At 40.8% G+C, this 14043-nt stretch overlaps 1 protein-coding gene across 4 annotated transcripts in view; it reads left to right on the top strand.

Annotated features, from left to right (window-relative positions):
* Nucleotides 1-2104, top strand: part of nbeal2 (neurobeachin-like 2) — a 69403-nt gene extending 67299 nt beyond the window's left edge. For all 4 annotated transcript variants that reach the window (XM_008285677.1, XM_008285675.1, XM_008285674.1 and 1 more), the window contains 2 exons: nucleotides 13-148; nucleotides 365-2104. In XM_008285677.1, coding sequence (XP_008283899.1) covers nucleotides 13-148; nucleotides 365-472 — 244 coding nt within the window. In that variant the 3' untranslated portion in view covers nucleotides 473-2104. The remainder of the gene's footprint in view (nucleotides 1-12; nucleotides 149-364) is intronic.
* Nucleotides 2105-14043: the final 11939 nt, after the last annotated feature.

Here is a 14043-nt window from a genome sequence, read left to right as displayed (position 1 = left end):
GTGTTTGGGCAGCCTGGACGCTTTGGTGGCACCTCTGGCCTTGAGGGTCCCTGTGAGGAGCGTGTCGGTCACCAAAGAGTGCAGCCACATCCTGGTGGGACTGGAGGACGGGAAGCTCATCGTGGTGGGGGCAGGGAAGCCCGAGGAGGTGAGAAACTGAACTTCGGCTGATGCGTCAGAGGGGAGGGCTTGGTGCATGTTTGTATGGGTGAGTGTGAAGGGAGGAGGGAGGGCTAAGGATATGCTAAGTATTTGCTGAGAACCAGGGTTTTCAGATGATAATTGAGCGTCTCTTTCTCCATTGTAGCCCTGAAGTGAAGATTAACATGCTCCCCCCTCTTCTTCTTCTTGTTCTCCTTCTCAGGTTCGCTCAGGACAATTCTCTCGTCGCCTTTGGGGCTCCACACGCCGCATCTCTCAGGTGTCGTCGGGCGAAACCGAGTACAATCCCACCGAGAGCGCTGGGAAATGAGACGGACCCGCCGGGAAACTGTCCTCCTCAGCAACCGAACTATACACTGAGCACTTTTTAAAATGAAATTACTTAAATGATTTTTTTTTAAAGAATATATTTTATTTCACTTTTTAAAATCAGCATCATTCCAAAGAAGCGGCCTTTGTCGAGGTCGTGAACTCTTCTCTGCACTCTTGAGTCATATTTCAGGGGATTGACTCAGACACAGAAAAAAAAGAAAAAGTGACGCTGTGAACTCTTTTAGGGATCCATGTTTTTTTGGCTCCTTCACTGTCCGAGGCACAGCCGCGATCCATCCCCTACACTGTTGAATGTCCCGAAGCCGTCGTTTGGCATCTTCTTAAAACTCCTTGAAACTTGAAAGAAAAAAAAAAAAAAGACAAAAAACTACAGAGAGATTTTCCAATATTGCAATACTGGCGAATACCACAAGAGGGGAGAGAACTTGTGTTTTTTTTTTTTTCTTTAGCGGTTGACAGAAATGCACCGCCAGTTTCTAATTCTGCATTCCTTCTCAGCAACTGTTACACTTAAAGCAATAAGTGCTTTAATGGTCAAGTATGTGAAATATATTCACTGTTTTGTTTTTTTTAGATGCAAAAGGAGATCCGTCTGTTGCCTTACACACAATAAGTCTTTGCTTCTGTAGTAGTTTTACGACTCTGTTCACCACATGGCTATACATCCCTGTTTTATTTGATCTGAAAAGTGCCTTTTTTCCCCTCCCTCCTCTTAGGCCTTGTGTAAACACTGAATTCCAATCATTAATTTCTGTGTGTCAGATGGCTCTATTTATCAGGTTTCTAATCCCTTTTGATCTGACACATCCTCCTGCTCCACTGTGACTCAGTGGTGCTGTTAATGAACTCGGTAAAACTGCTGGCTGCTGCCGTAACTTACTTGCCTGTACTGGTATTGTGCTGTTTATGAGAACATCTGAAGACACGATGACTCCCGAACACGTGAGAAGGGAGTCTGTGAGTGAGCTTTAGAGGAATTCACTTCCTGCCAGCGATTCTTTTTTTTTTTTTTTTTTCTTTTTTGACTGTGGTCGGAACAAAGTAGTTGTTATGCAGTGTCATGATGGGAGAGAGACAAAGGGAACCATGTGGGTGAATGCAGAACATGTTGCACACACACACACACACACACACACACACACACACACGTTACCTTGTCCGCGCCGAAAAAATGGAAACAAATACGAAGGAAACTATATTTGAAAATGTTGTTTACTCGGGAACAATGCAAATGCAACACAGATCACGTATTTTTATGGGTGTAAAATTAAATTAAAATTCTGAATTGTGCAACAGAGACAGTCTGTGAATATAAAAGGGTTGTTTACATGCAGCTGTTGAGTGGAAAAGAAAAAAAAAATGTTTGTGAATGTTCAGAACCTTTGATTGAATCCGTTTAAAGTTGTTCGGTCGCAGTCAACAAACCGGTCCAAGTCGTGCTGTATATAATGTATTTGTTGTGCAGATTGATCCTACAGAATGCCTTATGTGAAGGCCAGCACTGCCTTGAATTTGGACTCGATCCATTTCTCTTTAACTACTATTATTTAGCGTTTGTATTGTTCCTGGAAGATGTTAAAAAGAAATACAGCTGACTTTTGGAAAATCATGCAGCCTTGTGAAGCCTGTGTGTCGTGTGTTTTCTGTCTCTTTCTTGACATTGACGTACACTGTAAAAAAAAAAAAACAACAAAAAAAAATCATTAACTTTACATTTTTATTTCCATATTTTTCCATTACACAAACTTACATGTCTAATTTAAAGTAATATTCAAAATCTGTAGTTGTGAATAACCATAATATTCCTGGGATTTCTTTATATATAAATGTTTCATTTTTATTTATGAAGGGAAACTGTTAAATCCGAGTTAATTAGTAATCACTTTTAATATATATATATTTTTAAATTAGCTACAGTGAAAATTAAAAAAAAAAAAATTACTGCATGTAGAATTTTACAAAGATTTGTTTTATAAAATGAGAAATATTTTGGATATTTTTTTTTTTTACCAGATAAAATGTTGAATACATGTGTTTTAATCACTATATAACATCTAACAGTGAACAACCATAATTGTTTTTTTTAATGCAATTTTCTTGACATATAGGATTTAAAATATATTTGCTAATTCATCATAATTTTATCCATATTTTCTTTTCAATAAATACGTATTTAAAATTCCAGAATAAAATTCGATACAGTTGTGTATAAAAGACATTCACACATTTATCAGTTTCACAAATGTTTTCTTTTTATTCAATAAATGAAACTTTTAAAAACATTTTTCAAATTAGACACGAGGTGACAATTAAAACAAATATTGATCCTGTAATTTTACACACATTTGTTTGTTAAATGAGAAATATCTGGTATAATTACAGTTTCAAGTTTTTACAACTAAAATAAGTAAATGGGTTTTAATGAGCATAAAGTAGCTCTAACTCTAAATAACCATGACTTTTTTTTCAATATATATATATTTTGCCTTTTTTTTAAGACATTCACAAATTAATTTTCACAAATATTTTCTTATTATTCATTAAGTGTTGTTTTTCTTTCAGGAAATGAACATTTTTGCACATAAAAAGACATTTGTACATTTATTTTCACAGACATTTTCTTTTTATTCAATATCCAAACCAAAGTAAAGGTCATTTTCAACATTGTCATACATGTAAATATCCTTCATTTAACATTAGTGAGTCCAAAACAAGAACATGTTATCTCGTTTACAGTTAAAGCTTGAAAATGTGTTTTAATTGTGGAAAGTTTCTGGATTTTTATTCGACGGTTATTTGTCATTTATTTACAGTAGTTTCTTTTTGGCACAACAGCTGCTGGAAAGTTTTGTTTTACTGTTTTTTTTTCCTCTTCAGTATAATATGGCCGATAATTGCTGCACACTTAGATTCAGGAATCCGGAGCCCATCATCTCCTGAGGAGGATCAGCTATTACTGAAAAATGAGCTCTGATTTCTGAACCTCAGCAGGAAGGAAACCGATCTGCGGCCACAACGCAGATCATCCAGCTCCTCTGCTGTAATCCAGCCTTTGCATACGTCTGTGATGTTAACCCCGGTGGAGTTGAAAAGGTCACGACGAGCGACGGCACATTTACTTAAAGGAGGACACTTTGATCTCCTGGTGGGCCCAACATCCTGCCGGCCTCCCCGTAAACACCTCTGTGGGGCACAATTGAGCCGCTTGGGGAGGGGAGAGGAGGGGGGTGGTGGTGGTAAAACTGACCTGCAGACCTCCAGTCGAATACAAACCACAGAACAGTGAATAAGGGAAGTGGAGCAGGAGGGTGAAGTGGCTGTGACAATGGAGGGAGGGTTTAACACCTCGCTCACAGCTATCGGCAGCATCTTCCCCCCCTTCAACCCCTCCAGACCCGAGGGCAGGCTGGATGTCGTGAAACGCTGCAATTTCGGTGTTGTTCAAGTTGTTCCTGCCAAGAACCGCAAACAGGCCTCCGAGGCCCCTCCTCCGGGTCCGTTCCTCCCCGGCCTGTTTTTTTTTTTTTTTTTTTACAGCCGCCTTATCGTTCCCACTCATGTATGACCACAGAGGAACTCGGCCCTCTGATAAAGATTCTGAGGCCCTGCAGCAAAGATGATAGAGACAAGTGAAGAATAAAGACGTGAAGGGACCTGATGCAGCGCTCTGATTTCTGATGGACTTGTGTTTGTTTGATGTTTGCTTCAGTGCATTTCGTCTGACCAAGCACTTTTTGACTAGAATTGAGTCCAACCCTCCTCTCACAGCAACAAATTCCTCCTCCACGAACAATTTTAAGAAAAATCTCAAGACATACATGTTTTAGATGGCTTTTAATAGCTCATAATGGTGCTAATTTTAAGCAGTTTATATTTATTTTGTCTTAAACTAGTTTTATCCTCTTACACAAACTGATTGCTTCATTCAACTGGTTTTTTTGTTGTTGTTGTTGTTGTTGTTGTTGTCTGACGTTAAGATGTGCAGCACTTTGGTCAACTCAGGTGGTTTTAAATTTTGAATAAATTTGATTTGATTTTGATTTGAAAGCACCCCGTTTTTGCCTAAAAAAGCAAGTGAGATTAAATTATTTAAGTCTTTTTTTTTAACTGTCAGACTTTTCTAGAAAATATTTTTTATTTTCTATAAAATTACATTTTTTTCCCCTTTAAATGTCATTTTGCATTCCATTTTATTTGAATGTATTTTGTTCTGAGAACCTTCCTGCTAGATTTTTGCTTTTTTTTTTGTTTTTTTTCTTTTCCAGGAGTTTGTTTTGTTTGACAGTGTGTGCACAACAAGCACTTTCACAGCGTGGATAATTCATGCATTCTTGTTTGTAAGGGAGCACATAATCCCATAATTAAAATGAAGCAGACTTTTTTGTCCTTAGCTATGGGTGAGGGAGCAGCAGATCTGTGTCAGAGCTGGCTGGAGGTTTTATCAGAGCAGGAACATCCTCTCTGTCTCCTCTTATCCCTCAGCCGGCTTTGAAGTGCGAGCAGCATTGTGTCTGAGAGATCTCTCCATTTGTTTTCCTCTGAAGTCTGCGGCCCCCCTGCGATGCCCTCACTAGAATTTACAAGGTGTGTAATTTAGCCTGCGTTGGTTTTCTAATCTTTTGAGTCGCTGAGATCAAACGTGAACTTCTTCTTAAGGAGCATCTTGTTTGATTCGCTCCTCTCCTTTGTTTCTGATAACAACTGATCACAGCTCTGTGTAAGCAGCCCAACGGGGTTGTAACGTCGAGTCGCAAACCTCCGCTGATGAAGGATTCTCCTCAGGACAACTGAGGCTGGATGGACGTGAACCAACACATGTAAAGAGTTATAATAAATACAGTCACTAAACTTTCCAAAGAAAGAATGAAACTGTTTCTAGAAGTTTTTCTGGAGGTTGAAAATTGAAAACTTAATTTAACTTAATCAATAGATTTTGTTCATGTTTTTTATTTTCCCCCCAAAGAACTGAACTCTTTACTGAAGTCACTTTAAACAACAAAAAGCAATGAGCTGCTGAAAAGCTCTAAATTTTCTTCCCTCTGACTGAAAATGTTACGTGTGAGGTCCTGGTTTTCCCCTATTTCTATTCTGAAGCCGAATTTGTATCACGAGTGTCTCATTTATAAGAGCTGCTCATGTTTATCTGAGCTTTTGGGATGATTTAAAATAATAATAATAATCAATTAAAATCACTGTGATAAAAGTTGCAAAAATATACCACACTACAGTTGAGTAATTTGTAAAGCTGCACAGTTTCTTGTCAGGATCATTTCTAGTGAATTTAAGTAAAATAAAGATGCAAATATGCCTTTTCCACATTCTTATTGCACGTGTGAACTGCATTTGAGATGGAACTAATTAACACAACTATGGATACTGAAGTCAGTACCAAATGCAACATTAGCTTAATTTGCACGTTCAGATAAATTAATGATAAAACAAGCAGACAAATCATTTCAGGACACTCAGAGAAATTCTGTAATATTTTGCTCTGCAGTTTACATGTACACACAAAGTACTGGAAGGAAAAGAAAAAATTATTGCAAGACAGCACAAGAATATTTTCCTCTGCAGTTTACATTTAAAGCGCAGTGTGAGGGGATGCAAAAGTATTGTGAGAGAAAAGTTGTTGTGAGTCAACACAAAAGTTGTGGTGAAGAAACCTCACTGCAAGGGAATGCAGAAAAATCACAAGGGAGCAAAAACACTGTCGTCAGGGAGCACAAAAAGTATTATAAATCAGGACAAATCCTATTGCGATGAAATGCAGAAGTATTCTGACGGAATGCAAAAGCCTGCAAGAGAGCATTAAACTGCTGCGAGGAAATGGACACTGACTGTGAGGTGATGCAAAACTGTTGTGAGAGAACATAACAGTGTTGCAACGGAACGCAAGAGCACCATTGCAGAATCCTGCAAAGTGAGGCGCTGCTGAAGTATTGCAAAGGAACATATATGTTAATGTGAGATAAAGCAAAAATATTGCGAGGTAATGCAAAATTTGTTTCGAGATAATGTAAAAGTAACTAAATGGAAAACCATCGTGAGGCAGCTCAAAAGTATTGTACGGAATCCGAACACTGAAGTACTGCAAAGGAATGCAAACATTTTGTGAAGGAATGTAAAGTGACTGTGGGAGAATGCAAAACTATTGTGAGGTAACGCAAAACTACAGCAAAATTATTGTGCAGACACAATTTATCCGGGGTTAGCAGGAAAGCATTGCAAAGAAATGCAAAAGTTTTGTGGAGGAATGCAAAACTTGCAAGGGAACACGAAAGTTAATGCAAAAATATCGGGAGAGAAAACAAAAGTTGTTGTGCAGTAACACAAACAGGTTGTGAGGAAATGTGCAAAGTTTACTTATATAAAATTTTGCGAAGGAACGCAAAACGTATTGTGGGAGAACGCAACACGCAACTTACAGCAAGGGAATGGAAAATTATTGTGCCTAAACTTTTTCAGAGTAGCGAGACGGCATCACAAAATGAGTGCAAAAGTTATTGCGAGGAAACAAAAGAATAATCAAGTGAAACTATTGCGCAAAGTTATTGCAGCGGTTTTGCAAAAGAGTGCAAATGCAGCCATTCTTTATTCTTTATTAGGATCCTCATTAGCTCTCATATGGTGGTTACTAGTCTTCCTGGGGTCTCAGGGTAAAAAATAAAAATTAGATTTACAAAACATTAAAATACATAATGAATAGCAAACATTTAATTTAGAATGCAACCCGGTACAAAGCAGTAACTGGCTAACAGTAAATGCAAGTTGACACAACACTGTAAACACAACACCAATACAGAGGAAGATTGTTGTCTCTTTAGTTTCCTCTTATAAGAGCCGATATTTTTAGTGCCTCTGATCTGTAGAGAAAGTGAATTCCATGCTTTTACTCCTCTGTAAACAATAGTTCTGTTCATGAAGTTGGTTTTGGGCCTGGGGACGACCAAAGTACTTGAGGTCACTTGTCTAAACCCACTGAATAGGAGTTTTATGGTTAAAAATCTGGGCTCTTATTTTGCCAAAACTTTATGCATGAAGATCAAAAGACTGGCTTGTAATTTAGCCTCTACCGTTAACCAAGACAGTTTCTTGTGCATCTCATTTGAAGTGAAGGCCAAAGTATTGCATGGTAACATAAAAGAGAAGTTTTCACTGGGACACTCGGTGGCCTCCGTACGGGGTCAAATGGAAGTGGTGGTAAAATACAAGTGCTTTATATATTTACACAGGAGTGCAGTACTTCATGTAGTCTGTATACCATGAGCTCTCCACCACTCATATTTAGTCTGCAGCCTTTTTCTTTATATTAATATTTATATAACGATGCCCTCTTTATTTATTCAATACTGGCCGCTCTGGGCCTCCATACTTTACTGATATTTTCATGATCCTTTGTGCACCAAACGCTTTAAAATAACACAGACAGGTAGATGAGTTCACATCAGTCATTAGATAACTGGAGACACACACGATGACAGACTGGATTACTGTTCTTTGCCTTCCATTATATTACATTTCTGAGCAGCGCGTCGCAGGGATGCAGCCAATCAGCGCGCCGGGCTGAAAGCTGAGTAGATGGGAGGAGAAAAGGCCCAGGAGAGCTCAGCAGCAGCTTTTCCTGACTCATCTGTTGCAAAGCTGCAGGAGAGGTGGCGGTGCGGGCATCCTGCGAGCTAAAACACAGTCAGCTTTTGTTTTCATCTCACATACTTCCATCAAGAAAGAAAGAGTCCGATGCTGCGTTTCCACCGGGAGAATCTGCGGATTACGCGCATTTTTACGCCGCTTTCTCGTGCGTAAAACAAACATCTGATTTGCTGGACTATGAGCGAACTCTCCTGTATGCGCGTTTTTTGAGAAGTTGGTTGAATGTAGGAAACTTTTTTTTTTTTGATGCCACTTTTGAAGACTGCAGGCTGAAGAAAAAAGTTGCTGTCAAAGGTTTTGGAGACGCGCCAGTGTGTCCGCTCGAAGTCAAGGAGGACTTTTGGAGACTCGGAAGACATGAGACCGTTTGTTGTGTGCGCGCTGCTGCTGTTAAAAGTAAGCACTGATTTCTAGCAAAAATCCTTTCTGCTTTCTTTCTTCTTTGTCATCACGAAAATACGCGTAAACATCATCCACCCAGTTCACTTTTACCCCATTGTTCCCAGAGGAAATCTGCCCCACACCGCAGAGCCATACTTCATTAAGGCTGTGTCACACGGCCCCTGTTGGTGAATATGTTTGTTGTCATTCTGTTGCTGGCAAATAACAATGGAAAGAGTGAGAGGAGACATCTGATTAAATCTCATCCGGCCTTTTTCTTAAAGCCAAGCTGCTCCTCACCCTTGGTTCTTCTCCTCCTCGCACTGTGGCCTACCTTCCACAGGCTTGTTTGGAAGACCTCACATGGTCACAATTTAATTCTTTGTTTCATGTGCTCAAACTGGGAGGTCACTTTTTTTTTTTCTCTCCCCCCATTTTTTCCACTCACATGACACCGTTTTTCAGCCCATCATCATGTGCAGAGGCGAGAAAACAGCTGAAAAACACAAGAGCGCAACAGTTTAACCGACATTAGACGGTGATGAATTAGGTATTTTATACACAAATTACAGTTTCTGTGGTGTCTGATAGCGTATTATTATATTATTAAGCCAGGATCAGGGTGAAAAGAAAAGCCCCTGCCTCCATAGTGAGTTGCAGACAATAATTTGACACTCATCTACCTGAAAAAGCCCAAAGGGGTTGTAGTCCTGTCTAGACACGCTCCTCTGAGTAAAAGCACTTTTGTTTGATCAAAGTATCTAGATAAGGCTTCACCTCTTTAAAACATCTCTTTCTGATCATGAGGGTCTAATATCAACAGGGTTTGAGGTTCAAGATGTGGCTTCTCATCTAAGAAATGAAGGATTTTGGTGCAGAAGTAAGGCAAAATGGATTTTCTATGGTTTCTGTTGCCACATTTGTTGCTTTCTTGGTGAAACTGTGGCCCAGCTAGAAGAACTACTGGGGTCTGGATATCCGGAGCAAAGCAATTATCATCATTTTCTCCCAGTTTGTGGTGTTTATATGTGTGTGTGTGTGTGTGTGTGTGTGTGTGTGAGGAGGTGGGGGGGAGCAGTTTAGGTTGCTACCACAGTCATTTGAATTTCCATGGAGTAGGCAGACTTCAGGATCATTTAGAAAATCTTTATCTCCTCGCAGCACTTTGGTGAAAGTTGAAAAAAAAAAATCTGTAGATTAATAGTTGCAGCATCTCTGCCCCTGTTTGATTTAGGGATAATAGTTAGGGGTGAGCTTTTTTTTTTTTTCCTTTTTGCTGGAAGAGAGCCTTTAATTTGTCCCTCATGCTGCCTCTACACCAATGACAGTAATCAGTGCAGATCAGTGGGATGTGCAGCTCAGTTTTGTGGCTGTCGTCTCTGCAGAAAGCCTCCTCCGTCGGTCAGATTGTGGATTCTCGCGGGCCACAGTCTTCACGGGGGGAGAGCATCCTTTTGTGTGTTTATTTTTCACGCAGATTAGATTAGGTATGGAAACTCGAGCTCCGGACGCTTCTTCAAAAGCAGCGTTTTCACTTCAGAAGGGCGCACAGAAGAAAATGTCTCAGGGCTTAAATGAATAAGTGTGTGTGTGTGTGTGTGTGTGTGTGTGTGTGTGTGTGTGTGTGCGTCTGATCTGCGATGACTGAGTGACTCCGGCAGCCGTGGAGCTGAGAGCCCCATTGAAAGCGGCGCTGCTCCTCGGTGGTCCGTCTGTTCTCGCTGGGGAATCCCTTCAGATTGCAGCTTCTTACCTTAATGGAAAAAGCAACTGCAAGTTTCAGACTTTACGCCCCCAGTGCAGCAGATTACACCGAATACTCTGAGGGAAAACGCCCCGCAAATGGGCTTGAGCAAGATAAACAAGGCTAAATTCTCCTTTTCCAGCTTCTTAAATGTGAGTATTTTCTTGTTTCTTGCCTCCTTTGTGACAGTAAACTGAATAACAAAGGGTTCAAAGGCTTTTAATGTTGTAAGAAGCAACAAACAAGTTACCAGTGGAATAAAACTCACTGTGTCTCTTCCTAATGCCGTGATTATCCTACATACCTCATTCAAATGCACTCATCACATGCATCTATTCATACATACTGAGGTAGACCAATGTTAAATATGCAAAGAGCCTAAAAGAGAAGTCCAGTTGCTTTCTCCTGAAGCTCCTCGGATTACCACGACCTGGATGATCGAGAATCTACACAGACATGTACAAAGAAGAGTGCAAAACAACATATGTTCAAATACAAAACAGTGCAAAATTTATAGTGCAAAGAAAGACGTGATTTTGGGCTTTTTTTTTTTTTTGCAATTTTCTGACATTTTAAAGAACAAACAAATGATTGAATTTGCAACTTGAAAACTGCAAACAATGATACTGTAGCAGCAGGAGTAATGCAGTGGTAAAAGTTTCACTGTGTGGGTCAAAAGCTTTTAATTAACTAGGATCAAGTTAAATAAGCGCCGAAAACTTGTTTATTTGTGCACCACCAAAGTCAAACTAACAATCTACGCGTCTGATTGTGTCCTCTGATGTTTTAAAAACCAACTCAGAGGAAGCTGTGATCTCACTTTCATGCTACTTTCTCGACATATGCATGTAGAAACACACGACAGTGCACAAAGAGTTGACTGATATGAGGTTTTCAGGGTCGAAGAGACCGATTATACGATATTTGGAACCGATATTGACAATATTTGTAGTAAAAACGAAAATCCTGCCTTCAAAATATGCAACAACAAACTCAGGCACAAAACTTTGCTGGATTTCCTTTTGTTTATTACTTTTTAACGTGTTAAATTAAAGAAGAACTTCTGGACGGTTTTCTGTCAGTGGTGATTGGCTGTAACTCTCGTAACCAACCAGGTAGTGCTGTGGGCGGGACATCGCTCCAGAAGACACGATGGAGTAGATTTTTTCAATTTATTTATTTTATTGGAAGGCAGCTTCACCGATAGTCAGAAAAATGCAGATTGTGGGATCTGACATTCAGGCCTCGTCCACACGTAGCAAAAAAACAACGATATTTTTCTACCATTTGGCCTGTCATCCACACGAAAGCGCAGATTTACGGCACAGAAAATGATTCTTTTAAAAACCTCCGACCAAAGTGAAGATTTGCGAATCCTCCGTTTATGCGTCTGTATGTGGACACCAACAACTGGGGGCTTAAGGTTTTGAAACGTCACTGCCTGCGTCACATGTGCGACCTGTGTTTACGTTCGGAAACAGCGTGGACGCCCTCAAAGCTGTGTTGGCGTTGTCTCTTGTCCAGGCCCAGATACTGCTCCATGTACAAGAACACAGGCGTTAAGGACGATTATTTTATGAGAGACAGAAGCTTACTCTGATTGGATAGAATTTAGGGAACTACTGCCACCTAAAGGTTTGGCATGCTTATGAATGTGCTTAACAACACACTTAAGTGGTTAGGTGTGGATGATTTTTTTTCTTTCTAAAAACGAGGTGGTGTGTAGGGGGGAGGATATTTGGTTTTATAAAAACCCAGCTATGTGTGGACGAGGCCTCAGTTGATTCCTAATCTGCACATTAGAACTGTAGTTAGTTTATTCAGGAGACAGCGACAGAGAACGTTTAGTGTCTTATCCCAGATGTGCATTCCGCAAAACCTGCTGGTTGAATAATCCTGAAGAAACGCTCTCTCATCTTGCCTGTACTACTGTGTATGTACAGCAACATGACAGTAAACTTGATTTGATTTGATTTGACTTCAATACATGATCCATGTAATGAGGCATAAGCATGCTTTTGTTTATTATATCTCATTTTGCTCTTGGACAAGTTTCAAATGATCCAGTGCAAATGTTTTCTATTCATTATCCTGAAACATCTTCTTATGCCAATAAAGCTCTGCTGGTATCCATACTTAGAGCTATATTATGCTGTACATACAGTAGATAACTACTCAGTCATTCCTCTCCTGAGTGGATCACTGTTCCCCGCTCGTCTCCAGTTGGGCATGCACTAAATCTCTCATTGTGCGCTGGGCACCGACGGGTGAAGCTTCTTGGCAGCTCTCGGTCGAGTCAGGCCTCCAGCCGAGCCCCGCGGAGCTGCACCGGCCCAGACTCACACCGTAAAACGACGGAAATCCAAAAGAAAACGGAAAACGTCGGAGTGGAAAAGCTTCATCTGTCAAACGGAGACGACCAACCGGAGTTACCAGGATGCCCTCGATCCACATTATTACGCTCACAGTCTGCCAGCTTCAGATATCCTCCTGATTCCTGCCTGCTGGATTCTACCACCACCACTGCTCCCCCAGCACCCTAATACCTCTGATCTGGCTTCTGCCGCTGATATCATCAGGCTCCTCTGTGCAGTCAAACGGGGCTGTTGTTTTTGGAACGAGGCGAACCCAGTTTCAAAGCTGCTGTACTATCAGCATGGAACATTTTAGTGTTTTGCGACTGGGGGCATGGCACTGTGTGTGTGTGTGTGTTTGTGCGTGTGTGTGTGTGTGGTGGGCTTTTGTTGGAGGCTCTGCAGGTTCACACATGTTCCCTGTGTTCCTTGGCAGACTTCAGAGACAAAGAGAGACATCATTGGTCTGTTTAGCTGTTACTTTTCCCCTTTGCAGGAGGTTAGTTGTTAGACATCTGTTTGCTCTTGTCAGCCCCCAGGCGGAGCGGGCCAATCTCCCCTTTAAACGTGTGCATGTTTAAGATGCCGTCGCGCACAGCCTGCAAAAGAGAGGAGGGTGGGGGGGCGTTAGTGAAATACTGACCTTCGTAGACACACCTGCAGGGCTGGGTGACTTCAAAGACCCCCCTCTCACCCACATGGACACCCTCATGCTGGGCAGCCTTGGTTAACTGACACCCTGGCCTGGGGCTGGAACAGTCTCTTTTATATCCTCCCATTTCCCTCCTGTACGCTTTATTCACTCAGACACTTACACATTGTCATTCACGCAGATTTTGGAGTGAGTGGAAAGCTCTCTCTCTCTCTCTCTCTTTTTTCCCCTTCCTTCCTTCCTCCTCTTCTGATTGTTTTCCTTCGCCCCCTTTCTGTTTTATTCTCTCCACTGATCTAAAGCCATCTGATTAAAGCCAGCCACTCCTGTCAGGCACCAACCCTGCTGCACAAGCTGTTAGGAATGTCTGATCTATTCCTCATGTCATAACTCAAGCTGGGCTCTCCATTACCCACTTGCAGATAAGGACCCAAAGCACTTTGAGAGTGAAAACTGAGGCCGATAGAAAGATAATAAAAGGCCATTTTCAGTTCACCCCGCTGCTTCTTTAATTGCGCAGGCATGGGGATGTGGGCGATTTCCTTCCCATAAGTGGGGGTAAAGCAAGACAAAGAAATGCTTCCTCTCGTGTTGTTTTTTTCTTGGTAACTTCTTCTTTAATCCTCAGTTTTGTTTTTTTTTGCTCCTGTCACATTTTTACTCACTGTAGCCTCATTTCTCACTGACATATAAAGTCCTGCACCTATTTTGAATAAGCAGAAAGTTTCAAAGTAGAGAGAACTACAAAAAAATTGTTGTTTTGTTTT

Source organism: Stegastes partitus, unplaced genomic scaffold (assembly GCF_000690725.1).
Source record: "Stegastes partitus isolate 25-593 unplaced genomic scaffold, Stegastes_partitus-1.0.2 Scaffold413, whole genome shotgun sequence".
In the NCBI taxonomy this organism is placed as follows: domain Eukaryota; kingdom Metazoa; phylum Chordata; class Actinopteri; family Pomacentridae; genus Stegastes; species Stegastes partitus.
This window is presented reverse-complemented; position numbering and strand designations above follow the sequence as displayed.